This window comes from Oncorhynchus mykiss, chromosome 14 (assembly GCF_013265735.2).
Source record: "Oncorhynchus mykiss isolate Arlee chromosome 14, USDA_OmykA_1.1, whole genome shotgun sequence".
In the NCBI taxonomy this organism is placed as follows: Eukaryota; Metazoa; Chordata; class Actinopteri; order Salmoniformes; family Salmonidae; genus Oncorhynchus; species Oncorhynchus mykiss.
Genome location: NC_048578.1, coordinates 30,638,327 through 30,656,742, shown reverse-complemented (window position 1 = coordinate 30,656,742; position 18,416 = coordinate 30,638,327). Strand labels below are relative to the sequence as shown.

The window sequence follows — 18,416 nt, the reverse complement described above, 5'->3', positions numbered from 1 at the left end:
ATGATATTACGTATCGGATCACTAAAAAAAATGCTAATTTTACATTACCGTGTAGTTTACCAATAAAATGGTCTGACGGGGATGTGGACATACTCGGTATAGAAATCCCAAGAGAAATACATTATCTCACTCCAATAGTTTTTATAGAAAGTTAGCATGGTAGAGATCTTGCTACCATTGAAAAGAAAATACTTGTCTATTTGTGGAAAATCAATGAACTCTTCAGTCATATCACAGTTTACCTATTTGCATATGGTTTTGCCTACACCTAGTGACCTGCTTTTTAAATTATATGAACAAAAAAGATTCAATTTTATTTGGAATGGCAAGCCGGAAAAATGAAAAGGGCCTATTTATATAATGAATATGAATTTGGATGGCAGAAATGATTCAATATTAAAGCACCTCTCACTAAAGGCATGTAGACTTAAATCCAAACTGGTTTTCTAGTAAATTGGTAGGAATGTCTCACCCCATGTTCAAGAATGGCATTTTTCCCTTTATTCTGATTACACCTGCTCACTTTCAGTTGTTTGAAAAGGAAATAATCTCCAAAATATCGTTATTTTTTAAACAAGCCTTAGAAAGTTGGTTGCAATTCCAGTTTAATCCACCTGAAAAGACAGAACAAATAAGACAACAAATATTATTGCTAAACTCAAATATACCAATTGAGAATTTAAAAAAAAAAAAGGTATAATTTTAGTTGACATTGGAAGTATGCTTGGGGTCATTGTCCATCCGGAAGACCCATTTGCGACCAAGCTTTAACTTCCTGACTGATGTCTTGAGATGTTGCTTCAATATATCCACATCATTTTATGTGGATATATCATTTTTAACATCTATTTTGTGAAGTGCACCAGTCCCTCCTGCCACCCCCGTGCTTCACGATTGGGATGGTGTTCTTCGGCTTGCAAGCCTCCCCCTTTTTCCTCCAAACATAACGATGGTCATTATAGCCAAACAGTTCTGCTTTTGGTACGAAAAAGGTACGATCTTTGTCCCCATGTGCAGTTGCAAACCGTGGTCTGGTTTTTTTATGGCGGTTTTTGAGCAGTGGCTTCTTCCTTGCTGAGCGGCCTTTCAGGTTATGTCAATATAGGACTAGTTTTACTGTGGATATAGATACTTTTGTACCTGTTTCCTCCTGCATCTTCACTAGGTCCTTTGTCTCTAGAGGCACCAGCTAAGCCAGGTTAGGTCACCGCATGTGTGGGGGTTGGAACAAAAGGGCTATCTAAGGCATATTGGACAGGGATATGGGCTCTAGAGTGAAATAAGACAATAATCACTAACCAAAACAGTAATAGACAAGGCATATTGACATTAGGGAGAGGCATGTGTAGCCGAGTGATCATAGGGTCCAAAGAGTAGCACTAGATGAGTCAGGGAGCCAATTCTGTAGTCGCTAGGTGAGCTGGAGAAATGGCGATTCTGACAGCTAGCGGGCCGTGGCTAACAGATGGGCATCCGGCGACATTGCAATGGAAGAGCCTTTTGAAACCACCTTGGACGGTTACGTCGGCAGACCAGTCGTGATATATCAGCGGGGCTCTGTGTCGGCATTAAAGCGTCCAGGCTAATTGGCAAAACAGGTATTGTAGCCCAAGAATTGGCTGGTGGACCTCTTTGGCTAGCCGGGAGATGGGCCTAGCTCGAGGCTAGCACCAGCCTAACTGGTCCTTATTTCGGGACTGAGATGTAGCTAGCTAGCTAGCTAGCTGCGATGATCCGGTGTAAAGGTTCAGAGCTTGCGCTGGGAATCCGGAGATGTTGTAGAGAAAAAGCAGTCCAATATGCTCTGGGTTGATATCAAGCTGTACAGACTGGCAGGAATTGACCGAGTTGAGGTTGGCTGATGTCCGAGTTAATGGTGAGGACCGCTAGAAGTGGCTAACTGACTACTAACTAGTAGCGAGTTAGCAGGCTAGCTTCTGATGGGGGTTCTGGTTCTAAAGTATAAAAATAGCAGATCCGTACCACATTGGTTGAGGTGGGTTATAGGAGAGTATATTCAGTCCGTAGATGAAAAGTGAGATTAAAATATATGTAACATATACACGAAGAAAACGATGTAAACATGGGACAGGACGGGAAAAGACAAAAACACGTCCGACTGCTACGCCATCTTGGTTTTGTCTTAGGTCTTTCTTTATGTAGTGTTGTGGTGTTGTCTTAGGTCTCTCTTTATGTAGTGTTGTGGTGTTGTCTTAGGTCTTTCTTTATGTAGTGTTGTGGTGTTGTCTTAGGTCTCTCTTTATGTAGTGTTGTGGTGTTGTCTTAGGTCTCTCTTTATGTAGTGTTGTGGTGTCTCTCTTTATATTGTGTTTAGGTGTTGTCTTAGGTCTCTCTTTATGTAGTGTTGTGGTGTTGTCTTAGGTCTTTCTTTATGTAATGTTGTGGTTTTGTCTTAGGTCTCTCTTTATGTAGTGTTGTGGTGTTGTCTTAGGTCTCTCTTTATGTAGTGTTGTGGTGTTGTCTTAGGTCTTTCTTTATGTAGTGTTGTGGTGTTGTCTTAGGTCTCTCTTTATGTAGTGTTGTGGTGTTGTCTTAGGTCTCTCTTTATGTAGTGTTGTGGTGTTGTCTTAGGTCTTTCTTTATGTAGTGTTGTGGTGTTGTCTTAGGTCTCTCTTTATGTAGTGTTGTGGTGTTGTCTTAGGTCTCTCTTTATGTAGTGTTGTGGTGTTGTCTTAGGTCTCTCTTTATGTAGTGTTGTGGTGTTGTCTTAGGTCTTTCTTTATGTAGTGTTGTGGTGTTGTCTTAGGTCTCTCTTTATGTAGTGTTGTGGTGTTGTCTTAGGTCTCTCTTTATGTAGTGTTGTGGTGTTGTCTTAAGTCTCTCTTTATGTAGTGTTGTGGTGTTGTCTTAGGTCTCTCTTTATGTAGTGTTGTGGTGTTATCTTAGGTCTTTCTTTATGTAGTGTTGTGGTGTTGTCTTAGGTCTCTCTTTATGTAGTGTTGTGGTGTTGTCTTAGGTCTCTCTTTATGTAGTGTTGTGGTGTTGTCTTAGGTCTCTCTTTATATTGTGTTGTGGTGTTGTCTTAGGTCTCTCTTTATGTAGTGTTGTGGTGTTGTCTTAGGTCTTTCTTTATGTAGTGTTGTGGTGTTGTCTTAGGTCTTTCTTTATGTAGTGTTGTGGTGTTGTCTTAGGTCTTTCTTTATGTAGTGTTGTGGTGTTGTCTTAGGTCTCTCTTTATATTGTGTTGTGGTGTTGTCTTAGGTCTTTCTTTATGTAGTGTTGTGGTGTTGTCTTAGGTCTCTCTTTATATTGTGTTGTGGTGTTGTCTTAGGTCTTTCTTTATGTAGTGTTGTGGTGTTGTCTTAGGTCTCTCTTTATATTGTGTTGTGGTGTTGTCTTAGGTCTTTCTTTATATTGTGTTGTGGTGTTGTCTTAGGTCTCTCTTTATGTAGTGTTGTGGTGTTGTCTTAGGTCTCTCTTTATGTAGTGTTGTGGTGTTGTCTTAGGTCTCTCTTTATATTGTGTTGTGGTGTTGTCTTAGGTCTCTCTTTATGTAGTGTTGTGGTGTTGTCTTAGGTCTCTCTTTATGTAGTGTTGTGGTGTTGTCTTAGGTCTTTCTTTATGTAGTGTTGTGGTGTTGTCTTAGGTCTCTCTTTATGTAGTGTTGTGGTGTTGTCTTAGGTCTCTCTTTATGTAGTGTTGTGGTGTTGTCTTAGGTCTTTCTTTATGTAGTGTTGTGGTGTTGTCTTAGGTCTTTCTTTATATTGTGTTTAGGTGTTGTCTTAGGTCTCTCTTTATATTGTGTTGTGGTGTTGTCTTAGGTCTTTCTTTATATTGTGTTTAGGTGTTGTCTTAGGTCTTTCTTTATATTGTGTTGTGGTGTTGTCTTAGGTCTTTCTTTATGTAGTGTTGTGGTGTTGTCTTAGGTCTCTCTTTATATTGTGTTGTGGTGTCTCTCTTTATATTGTGTTGTGGTGTTGTCTTAGGTCTTTCTTTATATTGTGTTGTGGTGTTATCTTAGGTCTTTCTTTATGTAGTGTTGTGGTGTTATCTTAGGTCTCTCTTTATATTGTGTTGTGGTGTTGTCTTAGGTCTCTCTTTATATTGTGTTGTGGTGTTGTCTTAGGTCTTTCTTTATGTAGTGTTGTGGTGTTGTCTTAGGTCTCTCTTTATATTGTGTTTAGGTGTTGTCTTAGGTCTCTCTTTATATTGTGTTGTGGTGTTGTCTTAGGTCTTTCTTTATATTGTGTTTAGGTGTTGTCTTAGGTCTTTCTTTATATTGTGTTGTGGTGTTGTCTTAGGTCTTTCTTTATGTAGTGTTGTGGTGTTGTCTTAGGTCTCTCTTTATATTGTGTTGTGGTGTCTCTCTTTATATTGTGTTGTGGTGTTGTCTTAGGTCTTTCTTTATATTGTGTTGTGGTGTTGTCTTAGGTCTTTCTTTATGTAGTGTTTAGGTGTTGTATTAGGTCTTTCTTTATGTAGTGTTGTGGTGTTGTCTTAGGTCTTTCTTTATATTGTGTTGTGGTGTTGTCTTAGGTCTCTCTTTATATTGTGTTGTGGTGTTGTCTTAGGTCTTTCTTTATATTGTGTTGTGGTGTTGTCTTAGGTCTTTCTTTATATTGTGTTGTGGTGTTGTCTTAGGTCTTTCTTTATATTGTGTTGTGGTGTTGTCTTAGGTCTTTCTTTATATTGTGTTGTGGTGTTGTCTTAGGTCTTTCTTTATGTAGTGTTGTGGTGTTGTCTTAGGTCTTTCTTTATGTAGTGTTGTGGTGTTGTCTTAGGTCTCTCTTTATGTAGTGTTGTGGTGTTGTCTTAGGTCTCTCTTTATGTAGTGTTGTGGTGTTGTCTTAGGTCTTTCTTTATGTAGTGTTGTGGTGTTGTCTTAGGTCTTTCTTTATATTGTGTTGTGGTGTTGTCTTAGGTCTCTCTTTATATTGTGTTGTGGTGTTGTCTTAGGTCTTTCTTTATGTAGTGTTGTGGTGTTGTCTTAGGTCTTTCTTTATGTAGTGTTGTGGTGTTGTCTTAGGTCTCTCTTTATGTAGTGTTGTGGTGTTGTCTTAGGTCTCTCTTTATGTAGTGTTGTGGTGTTGTCTTAGGTCTTTCTTTATGTAGTGTTGTGGTGTTGTCTTAGGTCTTTCTTTATATTGTGTTGTGGTGTTGTCTTAGGTCTCTCTTTATATTGTGTTGTGGTGTTGTCTTAGGTCTTTCTTTATATTGTGTTGTGGTGTTGTCTTAGGTCTTTCTTTATATTGTGTTGTGGTGTTGTCTTAGGTCTTTCTTTATATTGTGTTGTGGTGTTGTCTTAGGTCTTTCTTTATATTGTGTTGTGGTGTTGTCTTAGGTCTTTCTTTATATTGTGTTGTGGTGTTGTCTTAGGTCTTTCTTTATATTGTGTTGTGGTGTTGTCTTAGGTCTCTCTTTATATTGTGTTGTGGTGTCTCTCTTTATATTGTGTTGTGGTGTTGTCTTAGGTCTTTCTTTATGTAGTGTTGTGGTGTTGTCTTAGGTCTTTCTTTATGTTGTGTTGTGGTGTTGTCTTAGGTCTTTCTTTATGTAGTGTTTAGGTGTTGTCTTAGGTCTCTCTTTATGTAGTGTTGTGGTGTTGTCTTAGGTCTTTCTTTATATTGTGTTGTGGTGTTGTCTTAGGTCTCTCTTTATATTGTGTTGTGGTTTTGTCTTAGGTCTTTCTTTATGTAGTGTTGTGGTGTTGTCTTAGGTCTCACTTTATATTGTGTTGTGGTGTTGTCTTAGGTCTTTCTTTATGTAGTGTTGTGGTGTTGTCTTAGGTCTCTCTTTATGTAGTGTTGTGGTGTTGTCTTAGGTCTCTCTTTATGTAGTGTTGTGGTGTTGTCTTAGGTCTTTCTTTATGTAGTGTTGTGGTGTTGTCTTAGGTCTCTCTTTATGTAGTGTTGTGGTGTTGTCTTAGGTCTCTCTTTATGTAGTGTTGTGGTGTTATCTTAGGTCTTTCTTTATGTAGTGTTGTGGTGTTGTCTTAGGTCTCTCTTTATGTAGTGTTGTGGTGTTGTCTTAGGTCTCTCTTTATGTAGTGTTGTGGTGTTGTCTTAAGTCTCTCTTTATGTAGTGTTGTGGTGTTGTCTTAGGTCTCTCTTTATGTAGTGTTGTGGTGTTATCTTAGGTCTTTCTTTATGTAGTGTTGTGGTGTTGTCTTAGGTCTCTCTTTATGTAGTGTTGTGGTGTTGTCTTAGGTCTCTCTTTATATTGTGTTGTGGTGTTGTCTTAGGTCTCTCTTTATGTAGTGTTGTGGTGTTGTCTTAGGTCTCTCTTTATGTAGTGTTTAGGTGTTGTCTTAGGTCTCTCTTTATATTGTGTTGTGGTGTTGTCTTAGGTCTCTCTTTATGTAGTGTTGTGGTGTTGTCTTAGGTCTTTCTTTATGTAATGTTGTGGTTTTGTCTTAGGTCTCTCTTTATGTAGTGTTGTGGTGTTGTCTTAGGTCTCTCTTTATGTAGTGTTGTGGTGTTGTCTTAGGTCTTTCTTTATGTAGTGTTGTGGTGTTGTCTTAGGTCTCTCTTTATGTAGTGTTGTGGTGTTGTCTTAGGTCTCTCTTTATGTAGTGTTGTGGTGTTGTCTTAGGTCTTTCTTTATGTAGTGTTGTGGTGTTGTCTTAGGTCTCTCTTTATGTAGTGTTGTGGTGTTGTCTTAGGTCTCTCTTTATGTAGTGTTGTGGTGTTGTCTTAGGTCTCTCTTTATGTAGTGTTGTGGTGTTGTCTTAGGTCTTTCTTTATGTAGTGTTGTGGTGTTGTCTTAGGTCTCTCTTTATGTAGTGTTGTGGTGTTGTCTTAGGTCTCTCTTTATGTAGTGTTGTGGTGTTGTCTTAAGTCTCTCTTTATGTAGTGTTGTGGTGTTGTCTTAGGTCTCTCTTTATGTAGTGTTGTGGTGTTATCTTAGGTCTTTCTTTATGTAGTGTTGTGGTGTTGTCTTAGGTCTCTCTTTATGTAGTGTTGTGGTGTTGTCTTAGGTCTCTCTTTATGTAGTGTTGTGGTGTTGTCTTAGGTCTCTCTTTATATTGTGTTGTGGTGTTGTCTTAGGTCTCTCTTTATGCAGTGTTGTGGTGTTGTCTTAGGTCTTTCTTTATGTAGTGTTGTGGTGTTGTCTTAGGTCTTTCTTTATGTAGTGTTGTGGTGTTGTCTTAGGTCTTTCTTTATGTAGTGTTGTGGTGTTGTCTTAGGTCTCGCTTTATATTGTGTTGTGGTGTTGTCTTAGGTCTTTCTTTATGTAGTGTTGTGGTGTTGTCTTAGGTCTCTCTTTATATTGTGTTGTGGTGTTGTCTTAGGTCTTTCTTTATGTAGTGTTGTGGTGTTGTCTTAGGTCTCTCTTTATATTGTGTTGTGGTGTTGTCTTAGGTCTTTCTTTATATTGTGTTGTGGTGTTGTCTTAGGTCTCTCTTTATGTAGTGTTGTGGTGTTGTCTTAGGTCTCTCTTTATGTAGTGTTGTGGTGTTGTCTTAGGTCTCTCTTTATATTGTGTTGTGGTGTTGTCTTAGGTCTCTCTTTATGTAGTGTTGTGGTGTTGTCTTAGGTCTCTCTTTATGTAGTGTTGTGGTGTTGTCTTAGGTCTTTCTTTATGTAGTGTTGTGGTGTTGTCTTAGGTCTCTCTTTATGTAGTGTTGTGGTGTTGTCTTAGGTCTCTCTTTATGTAGTGTTGTGGTGTTGTCTTAGGTCTTTCTTTATGTAGTGTTGTGGTGTTGTCTTAGGTCTTTCTTTATATTGTGTTTAGGTGTTGTCTTAGGTCTCTCTTTATATTGTGTTGTGGTGTTGTCTTAGGTCTTTCTTTATATTGTGTTTAGGTGTCGTCTTAGGTCTTTCTTTATGTAGTGTTGTGGTGTTGTCTTAGGTCTTTCTTTATGTAGTGTTGTGGTGTTGTCTTAGGTCTCTCTTTATATTGTGTTGTGGTGTCTCTCTTTATATTGTGTTGTGGTGTTGTCTTAGGTCTTTCTTTATATTGTGTTGTGGTGTTATCTTAGGTCTTTCTTTATGTAGTGTTGTGGTGTTATCTTAGGTCTCTCTTTATATTGTGTTTAGGTGTTGTCTTAGGTCTCTCTTTATGTAGTGTTGTGGTGTTATCTTAGGTCTTTCTTTATATTGTGTTGTGGTGTTGTCTTAGGTCTCTCTTTATATTGTGTTGTGGTGTTGTCTTAGGTCTTTCTTTATGTAGTGTTGTGGTGTTGTCTTAGGTCTCTCTTTATATTGTGTTTAGGTGTTGTCTTAGGTCTCTCTTTATATTGTGTTGTGGTGTTGTCTTAGGTCTTTCTTTATATTGTGTTTAGGTGTTGTCTTAGGTCTTTCTTTATATTGTGTTGTGGTGTTGTCTTAGGTCTTTCTTTATGTAGTGTTGTGGTGTTGTCTTAGGTCTCTCTTTATATTGTGTTGTGGTGTCTCTCTTTATATTGTGTTGTGGTGTTGTCTTAGGTCTTTCTTTATATTGTGTTGTGGTGTTATCTTAGGTCTTTCTTTATGTAGTGTTGTGGTGTTATCTTAGGTCTCTCTTTATATTGTGTTTAGGTGTTGTCTTAGGTCTCTCTTTATGTAGTGTTGTGGTGTTATCTTAGGTCTTTCTTTATATTGTGTTGTGGTGTTGTCTTAGGTCTCTCTTTATATTGTGTTGTGGTGTTGTCTTAGGTCTTTCTTTATGTAGTGTTGTGGTGTTGTCTTAGGTCTCTCTTTATATTGTGTTTAGGTGTTGTCTTAGGTCTCTCTTTATATTGTGTTGTGGTGTTGTCTTAGGTCTTTCTTTATATTGTGTTTAGGTGTTGTCTTAGGTCTTTCTTTATATTGTGTTGTGGTGTTGTCTTAGGTCTTTCTTTATGTAGTGTTGTGGTGTTGTCTTAGGTCTCTCTTTATATTGTGTTGTGGTGTCTCTCTTTATATTGTGTTGTGGTGTTGTCTTAGGTCTTTCTTTATATTGTGTTGTGGTGTTGTCTTAGGTCTTTCTTTATGTAGTGTTTAGGTGTTGTATTAGGTCTTTCTTTATGTAGTGTTGTGGTGTTGTCTTAGGTCTTTCTTTATATTGTGTTGTGGTGTTGTCTTAGGTCTCTCTTTATATTGTGTTGTGGTGTTGTCTTAGGTCTTTCTTTATATTGTGTTGTGGTGTTGTCTTAGGTCTTTCTTTATATTGTGTTGTGGTGTTGTCTTAGGTCTTTCTTTATATTGTGTTGTGGTGTTGTCTTAGGTCTTTCTTTATATTGTGTTGTGGTGTTGTCTTAGGTCTTTCTTTATGTAGTGTTGTGGTGTTGTCTTAGGTCTTTCTTTATGTAGTGTTGTGGTGTTGTCTTAGGTCTCTCTTTATGTAGTGTTGTGGTGTTGTCTTAGGTCTCTCTTTATGTAGTGTTGTGGTGTTGTCTTAGGTCTTTCTTTATGTAGTGTTGTGGTGTTGTCTTAGGTCTTTCTTTATATTGTGTTGTGGTGTTGTCTTAGGTCTCTCTTTATATTGTGTTGTGGTGTTGTCTTAGGTCTTTCTTTATGTAGTGTTGTGGTGTTGTCTTAGGTCTTTCTTTATGTAGTGTTGTGGTGTTGTCTTAGGTCTCTCTTTATGTAGTGTTGTGGTGTTGTCTTAGGTCTCTCTTTATGTAGTGTTGTGGTGTTGTCTTAGGTCTTTCTTTATGTAGTGTTGTGGTGTTGTCTTAGGTCTTTCTTTATATTGTGTTGTGGTGTTGTCTTAGGTCTCTCTTTATATTGTGTTGTGGTGTTGTCTTAGGTCTTTCTTTATGTAGTGTTGTGGTGTTGTCTTAGGTCTTTCTTTATATTGTGTTGTGGTGTTGTCTTAGGTCTCTCTTTATGTAGTGTTGTGGTGTTGTCTTAGGTCTTTCTTTATGTAGTGTTGTGGTGTTGTCTTAGGTCTCTCTTTATATTGTGTTGTGGTGTTGTCTTAGGTCTTTCTTTATATTGTGTTGTGGTGTTGTCTTATGTCTTTCTTTATATTGTGTTGTGGTGTTGTCTTAGGTCTTTCTTTATATTGTGTTGTGGTGTTGTCTTAGGTCTTTCTTTATATTGTGTTGTGGTGTTGTCTTAGGTCTTTCTTTATATTGTGTTGTGGTGTTGTCTTAGGTCTTTGTTTATACTGTGTTGTGGTGTTGTCTTAGGTCTCTCTTTATATTGTGTTGTGGTGTCTCTCTTTATATTGTGTTGTGGTGTTGTCTTAGGTCTTTCTTTATGTAGTGTTGTGGTGTTGTCTTAGGTCTTTCTTTATGTTGTGTTGTGGTGTTGTCTTAGGTCTATCTTTATATTGTGTTGTGGTTTTGTCTTAGGTCTTTCTTTATGTAGTGTTGTGGTGTTGTCTTAGGTCTCTCTTTATATTGTGTTGTGGTGTTGTCTTAGGTCTTTCTTTATGTAGTGTTGTGGTGTTGTCTTAGGTCTCTCTTTATGTAGTGTTGTGGTGTTGTCTTAGGTCTCTCTTTATGTAGTGTTGTGGTGTTGTCTTAGGTCTTTCTTTATGTAGTGTTGTGGTGTTGTCTTAGGTCTCTCTTTAAGTAGTGTTGTGGTGTTGTCTTAGGTCTCTCTTTATATTGTGTTGTGGTGTTGTCTTAGGTCTCTCTTTATATTGTGTTGTGGTGTTGTCTTAGGTCTCTCTTTATGTAGTGTTGTGGTGTTGTCTTAGGTCTTTCTTTATGTAGTGTTGTGGTGTTGTCTTAGGTCTCTCTTTATATTGTGTTGTGGTGTTGTCTTAGGTCTTTCTTTATGTAGTGTTGTGGTGTTGTCTTAGGTCTTTCTTTATAGTGTGTTGTGGTGTTGTCTTAGGTCTTTCTTTATGTAGTGTTGTGGTGTTGTCTTAGGTCTCTCTTTATATTGTGTTGTGGTGTTGTCTTAGGTCTCTCTTTATGTAGTGTTGTGGTGTTGTCTTAGGTCTCTCTTTATGTAGTGTTTAGGTGTTGTCTTAGGTCTCTCTTTATATTGTGTTGTGGTGTTGTCTTAGGTCTCTCTTTATGTAGTGTTGTGGTGTTGTCTTAGGTCTCTCTTTATGTAGTGTTTAGGTGTTGTCTTAGGTCTCTCTTTATATTGTGTTGTGGTGTTGTCTTAGGTCTCTCTTTATGTAGTGTTGTGGTGTTGTCTTAGGTCTCTCTTTATGTAGTGTTGTGGTGTTGTCTTAGGTCTCTCTTTATGTAGTGTTGTGGTGTTGTCTTAGGTCTCTCTTTATGTAGTGTTGTGGTGTTGTCTTAGGTCTCTCTTTATGTAGTGTTGTGGTGTTGTCTTAGGTCTCTCTTTATGTAGTGTTGTGGTGTTGTCTTAGGTCTTTCTTTATGTAGTGTTTAGGTGTTGTCTTAGGTCTCTCTTTATATTGTGTTGTGGTGTTGTCTTAGGTCTCTCTTTATATTGTGTTGTGGTGTTGTCTTAGGTCTTTCTTTATGTAGTGTTGTGGTGTCTCTCTTGTTGTTGTGTGTTTTGTCCTATATCTTTAATCCCAGCCTCCGACCCAACGGGAGGCCTTCTGGTAGGCCAACATTGTAAATTAGAATTTGTTCTTAATTGACTTGCATAGTTAAATAAAGGTTACATTAAAATACATACCAAAAAATGTACTGGAGAGGCAAAACATGGTTAATAGATTCATCAAATGTTTTCTGTCCTCCTCCTCACTTCGCCCAAACCTTTCCTTATCCACCTCCACTCTTCCCACTGTCAGGGTGAGGGATGGGGATCTGTGTTTTTGCATGTGTGGGAACATTTTGTGTGTGTGTGTGTGTGTGTGTGTCTCACCTGGTTATTGTGTGGCATCCCGTAGAGCGCTTCTACCAAGTCTGCCGCTCTCTTTAGAATGACTTCCTGTGGAGGAAGAGAGAATGGGGGGGGGGGGGGGGGGGGTGAATACGAAAATCTTCACAGAGCTTTACTCCATTTTATTACACATTGTGCTATGAATGCAGGATTGAGGGATGGAAATAAAGAGGGAGAAGAGAGGAGAGGAGAGGAGAGGAGAGGAGAGGAGAGGAGAGGAGAGGAGAGGAGAGGAGAGGAGAGAAACAGAGCAGAGCAGAGGAGAGGAGAGGAGAGGAGAGAGACAGAGAGAGAGAGAGGAGAGGAGAGGAGAGGAGAGGAGAGGAGAGGAGAGGAGAGGAGAGGAGAGGAGAGGAGAGGAGAGGAGAGGAGAGAGAGAGAGAGAGAGAGAGAGAGAGAGAGAGAGATTCTACCTCTGAATAAAACATGAGTCTCTCTCTCCATCATTCAACCATCAACAAGCAATCCTGTCTACATCTTCCCTCAGCGTAACCTCTAGAAGGATCATCCATCAATTAATTTAACACACTACATCACTAGCTGACACACTAACACTACACAACCTACCTATGACACTACACAGCTTGCCTATGACACTACACAGCCTGCCTGTGACACTATACAGCCTGCCTATGACACTACACATCACAGCCTGCCTATGACACAGCACAGCTTGCCTATGACACTACACAGCCTGCCCATGACACTACATAGCCTGCCTATGACACTACATAGCCTGCCTATGACACTACACAGCTTGCCTATGACACTACACAGCTTGCCTATGACACTACACAGCCTGCCTATGACACTACATAGCCTGCCTATGACACTACACAGCCTGCCTATGACAGCCTCTCTATATACCTGTAATAGTCTGTAATCTGTAGTACCCTAATCTCTGCCCTGTGATTATCCTATCAACCCTTGCCATCTAAATCAATACACACAAACAGTGTGTGTGTGTGTGTGTGTGTGTGTGTGTGTGTGTGTGTGTGTGTGTGTGTGATGTAGACATTATGAGCCTTGTAAAACCCTTTTTAAAAATGAATGTGCCGGGGCCAGGAAATGTGCTGGAGGAGCGACAAACAGAAAATTGCTCTCCCCCCTGAGTGTATCCTCCCCCCCCCCCCCCCTCTCTCTCTCTCTCTCTCTATCTCACTCACACACACACACCTCTCTCTCTCTCTCACACACACACACACAAACACACACACACACACACACACACACACACACACACACACACACACACACACACACACACACACACACACACACACACACACACACACTGTGTTCTCCCCCAGTCTGTGTCAAGTGTGTGTTTCGCTGTGAACAAGCCCGGAGCATGTGTGTGCTCTCACCCCGACACACACACACAAACACACACACACGCTCACAGGACATGCCAGGAGGGTCAGAAAAGCAATAAAGATTGTGAAGCGCTGTCCAAGGTGCTAAATTCACTCAATAATGGGAGTTCTACTTTTGTCTTACCCTCCCATTACCAGATCTATACAAAAGAGAGGAGGAGCGGAGGAAGGAGAGAGGGAGAGAGAATGAGATATGTATGGGAGGGGGAAAAAGAGAGAGGGGTGGGGGGACAGGGAAAGAGGGCGATCGAGAGAGGTGCCCTATCTCATCAGTCCGCTCTAGGTGATTGAGAGACATGGGGTCCCAGGCAAGGTAAGTGGATCTTTAGTATGTATGCTCTCTCTCTCTCTCTCCTCTCCTCGTTCCCTTCTTTTCCTTGCCGCCCCATGCCTCCCAGGGATAACTAGATGGACGGATGGAGGGAGGAGAGAAGGAGGAGGGGAAATGAGGGAAGAGTATTACGGCACAGACAGAACCCCCACTGTGAGCTGTAAGGAGGAGAGCACCACTCCCTCCCCCTCTCCCTCATTCCATCTCTTCATCTCAGTCTCTTTATCCCCTACGTATTCCTTCCTGTATCCATCTCTTTTGCTCTCTGTCTCTGTCTCTATCTCTCTTTCTCTCTCTCTCTCTCTCTCTCTCTCTCTCTCTCTCTCTCTCTCTCTCTCTTCCTCTCTCACTTACTTTCTTATCATCCCCTGTTCTGTCTGTCTGTTTAGTCCTGGGGTCTGATGAGTTAGTCAAGTGATTATGAGTCACTCTAAAGATAATCACAGAAATGTTGTTCTCAGAAAGCTGCTCTTTGTCCATAGATAGTACCGCTTACCACTGTGTGTGTGTGTGTGTGTGTGTGTGTGTGTGTGTGTGTGTGTGTGTGTGTGTGTGTGTGTGTGTGTGTGTGTGTGTGTGTGTGTGTGTGTGTGTGTGTGTGTGTGTGTATGTGAAGAGACACTTCCTGTAAAGGCTGTGAGGGCCTGATGTAAACAGGAAGGGAACCTGATCCAGACCTCTGGTCTGCTCTCGTCTGGCGGTCAACGGAATCATTAGCCACACCAGATGGAACCATAACAAACCAGACGGAACCTTGACAAACCAAACGGAACCTAACCACGAGACAGACAGAATCTAAGGAGGGAAGATTCATATAAGACCCCTTTTAAGGAATGATAAGATGGAGTGAGACCTGATTCAGAGAATACAGGAGACAAGTTAACACTGTGTGTACTTCCAAATGAAACCCTATTCCCTATTTAATAGGACTATTGTCTAAAGTAGTGCACTATATAAGGAGTAGGGTACCATTTGAAACAAAGATCTTGCTTTTCTGTAAGGATTGATTCCAGTTGTTAAGAGAAGTGTGGTCAACAACACATTGTTATTAGCTCAATAAAGAATCAATAGAGGTGAAATGAACAACCAGACCTGACTGCTACTAATGTATCTATTTACAGTACCAGTCAACATTTTGGACACACCTACTCATTCGAGGGATATTCTACATTGTAGAAGACATCAAAACTGAAATAACATATGAATCATGTAGTAATCAAAAAAAGTGTTAGACAAAAAAAAAAAAAAAATGTGCCTTGATGAAAGCTTTGCACACTCTTGGCATTCTCTCAACCAGCTTCATGAGGTAGTCACCTGGAATGCATTTCAGTTAACAGGTGTGCCTTGTTAAGATTTCATTTGTGGAATTTCTTTCCTTCTTAATGAATTTGAGCCAATCAGTTGTGTTGGGACAAGGTAGGGGTGGTATACAGAAGATAGCCCTATTTTTTAAAAGACCAAGTCCATATTATGGCAAGAACAACTCAAATAAGCAAAGAGAAATGACAGTCCATCATTACTTTAAACATGATGGTCAGTCAATACGGAACATTTCAAGAACTTTGAAAGTTTTTTCAAGTGCAGTCGGTTACTACACGATTCCATATGTGTTATTTCATAGTTGTGATGTCTTCACTATTATTTTACAATGTAGAACACAGTAAAAATAAAGAAAAACCCTTGAATGAGTAGGTGTCCAAACCTTTGACTGGTACCTACCTACCTACCTACCTACCTACCTACCTACCTACCTACCTACCTACCCTAACCCAAAAAGGGTTCTCCAAAGGATTCTCCTATGGGGACAGTCGAAGAACAATTTTAGGTTCTAGATAGAACACTTTTTTCTAAGAGTGTACCTATCTACCGCTGTTCATTTATTGGAGGAGGGAAACAGAGGGGGGAGGGAGAGAGAGTGGAGGGGAGGAGATACAGGAGGTTGTTAGTCTAAAGATCAGGGGCCATACGTATCAAGTATCTCAGGGTATGAGTGCTGATTTGTTCCACAGACCTCACCACCAGACATGACCCAGAGTGAGGGAGAGGTGATTTCTCTCTTAACCTCCTACACCTGTTCTCTCTACCCTCCCCTGCTGTCTTTCAGTGCTGGACGACCAATCAAGCTTCAGTAAGAACACTCAGCTGGACAGTTCTTCGATCCACTGACTCCTCAGCTGACTGACTGAACCATGATGGACGCCTGTATACCTCCCATCCCCCTTCTCCTCCTCCCCCTCTACTTCCCTACTCTTTCTCTCCCCCTCTCCTCCCCCTGCTCTCCTCCCACTCCTCTTCCTTCCTTTCTTTGTGCGTGTGTGTGTGTGTATGTGTGTGTGTGTGTGTATGTGCATGTGTGTATGTGTGTGTGCTGACCTTAGGCAGTCTCTCCTGGTCTCCTGGATGTCTGGGGATGACTTTCTGTAACCTCTGGAAGCCGTAATCTATTGTGGGCTCATTCAACGCTGCAAAGAGAGAGAGAGAGAGAGAGAGAGAGAGAGAGAGAGAGAGAGAGAGAGAAAGAGAGAGAGAGAGAGAGAGAGAGAGAGAGAGAGAGAGAGAGAGAGAGAGAGAGAGAGAGAGAGAGAGAGAGAGAGAGAGAGAGAGAGAGAGATACAGTATCACTCTGAGAACACTGACAGAACTCATAGTGATGGTAATTGAATAAGCTAAGCTTTAACATGCATATTTAAACATAAGAGTATGAACAGAGCAGACCAAGGCTGGAATTATCCCTCTGAACCTTTCTCCCACTTTCTCTTTTCCCACCTTCTCTTTCCCATCCCCTGCAGTCTCTCTCTCAGTCTCTCATTTTCTCTCTTTCACGCTCCTTCTCTTCTATTCTCTATTCTCTGTTTCTCTATTCCTCTATTTCTCTATTCTGTTCCTCTATTCTCTATTCTCTATTCCTCTATTCTCTGTTCCTCTATGCTCTATTCTCTGTTCCTCTATTCTTCTATTCCTCTATTTCTCTATTCTGTTCCTCTATTCTCTATTCCTCTATTCTCTATTCCTATATGCTCTATTCTGTTCCTCTATTCTCTATTCCTCTAATTCTCTATTCTGTTCCTCTATTCTCTATTCATCTATGCTCTATTCCTCTATTTCTCTATTCTGTTCCTCTATTCTCTATTCCTCTATTCTCTATTCCTCTATGCTCTATTCTCTGTTCCTCTATTCTTCTATTCCTCTATTTCTCTATTCTGTTCCTTTATTCCTCTATTCCTCTATTCTATATTCCTATATGCTCTATTCTTTGTTCCTCTATTCTCTATTCCTCAATTCTCTATTCTCTGTTCCTCTATTCTATATTCCTCTATTCTCTATTCCTCTATTCCCCATTCTTCTATTCTCTATTCCTCTATTCTATATTCCTCGATTCTCTATTCCTCTATTCTCTATTCCTTTATTCTCTATTCCTCTATTCTCTAGCCAGAGGAAACCCACCGACAGTAGAAAACCCACCGATAAAAGCAGCCGCAGGAGAAACAGAACAGACCAGCAGCTGATTGTCCTCAGAGAAGAAAACCTTATGAAGTATGTGTGTGAACAGTCTCTGTGAGTGTGTCTCTCTCTGCTTGCCGTCTGTTGGCCCGGTAGGCCCCAGCCAGGGTGTTTCCTGGGGGTGTAAGCACAGCTCGCCTCCCATCTGAGGAGACAGCTTGACCCACTGGCCCCCAGAAACAAGCATGCCACTGGAGAGACAGTGGAGAAACTGTGGTCCTGCTAATGTAGGCCTGCTAGGTTCTTTATGATAGACCCCCAGACAGAAAACACACCACAGATGTTCAATGAAGTGTGGATAATCTATATCATTCTCTCTTTCTCTCTCTACTGTATATATCATTCTTTCTTTCTTTCTCTCCATCTCTTTCTTTCTTTCTCTCCATCTCTTTCATTCATTCATTCATTCATTCTTTCTTTCTTTCTTTCTTTCTTTCTTTCTTTCTTTCTTTCTTTCTTTCTTTCTTTCTTTCTTTCTTTCTTTCTTTCTTTCTTTCTTTCCCTCCCCTTCTCCCTCTCTTTTTGCTGTTTCCATTTAATACAATGATTTGGACAGAGAGAAGGAAAAATAAGTGAAGAGAGAGGTTGACCACGGCAAATGGGAGACTGGAGAGATTGAGAAAAGAGGGAGATGAGAAAGAGATTATGTCAGACAGTGAAATGTCAGTACAGGCAGCTGGTAAATATATGAATCACGCCAAAACAATGAGAAGATCACATCTTCAATTATTACAGAGGAATAACAGTTGACATAATTTAGTCTTCTCTGACCCCTTTAAGCCTTAAGTAGGATTCAGACCTGGATTAGTCCTGCGTAGGGCTGTGGAGGTCATGACATTTTGATAGCCGGTGATTGTCAAGCAAATAACTGCCGGTCTCACGGTAATTGACCGTTAATTAACATAAACACGTTTAGCATCTCCTGGCTTCCCAGCACAGCCTACAAGCCACTGATGCAGACCTTTGGAACATCTACATACAACATATATATAATAAACCCATGCAATACAGCCTTCACCAGTGGTTTCCAAACTTTTTATAGTCTCGTACCCCTTCAAACATTCAACCTCCAGCTGCGTACCCCCTCTAGTACCAGGGTTTGCACCAGGGTTTACTCTCAAATGTTGTTTTTTCCATCATTATAAGCACGTGTGAGTTTTTGTCAAAACCCGGCTCGTGGGAAGTGACAAAGAGCTCTTATAGGAACAGGGCACAAATACTAACATAATAATGATCAATAATGTTTCTCTTTATTTAACCATCTTACATATAAAACTTTATTTGTTCATCGAAAATTGTGAATAACTCACCACAGGTTAATGAGAAGGGTGTGCTTGAAAGGATGCACATACAGTAACTCTGCAATGTTGGGTTGTATTGGAGAGAGTCTCAGTCTTAAATAATTTCCCACACACAGTCTGTGCCTTTATTTGGTTTTCATGCTAGTGAGGGCAGAGAATCCACTCTCACATAGGTACTTGGTTGCAAAGGGCATCCATGTCTTAACAGCGCGATTTTCCA

At 40.2% G+C, this 18,416-nt stretch overlaps 1 protein-coding gene across 3 annotated transcripts in view; it reads right to left on the bottom strand.

The window, feature by feature from the left end:
• The window catches only part of LOC110487777 (transcription factor COE1-A), a 152,000-nt gene that overhangs the window by 32,260 nt on the left and 101,324 nt on the right, over positions 1-18,416 (bottom strand). For all 3 annotated transcript variants that reach the window (XM_036943291.1, XM_036943292.1, XM_036943293.1), the window contains exons 11-12: positions 15,768-15,856; positions 11,670-11,735 (exon numbers count right to left, since the gene is read on the bottom strand). In XM_036943291.1, the coding sequence (XP_036799186.1) occupies positions 11,670-11,735; positions 15,768-15,856 (155 nt within the window). The remainder of the gene's footprint in view (positions 1-11,669; positions 11,736-15,767; positions 15,857-18,416) is intronic.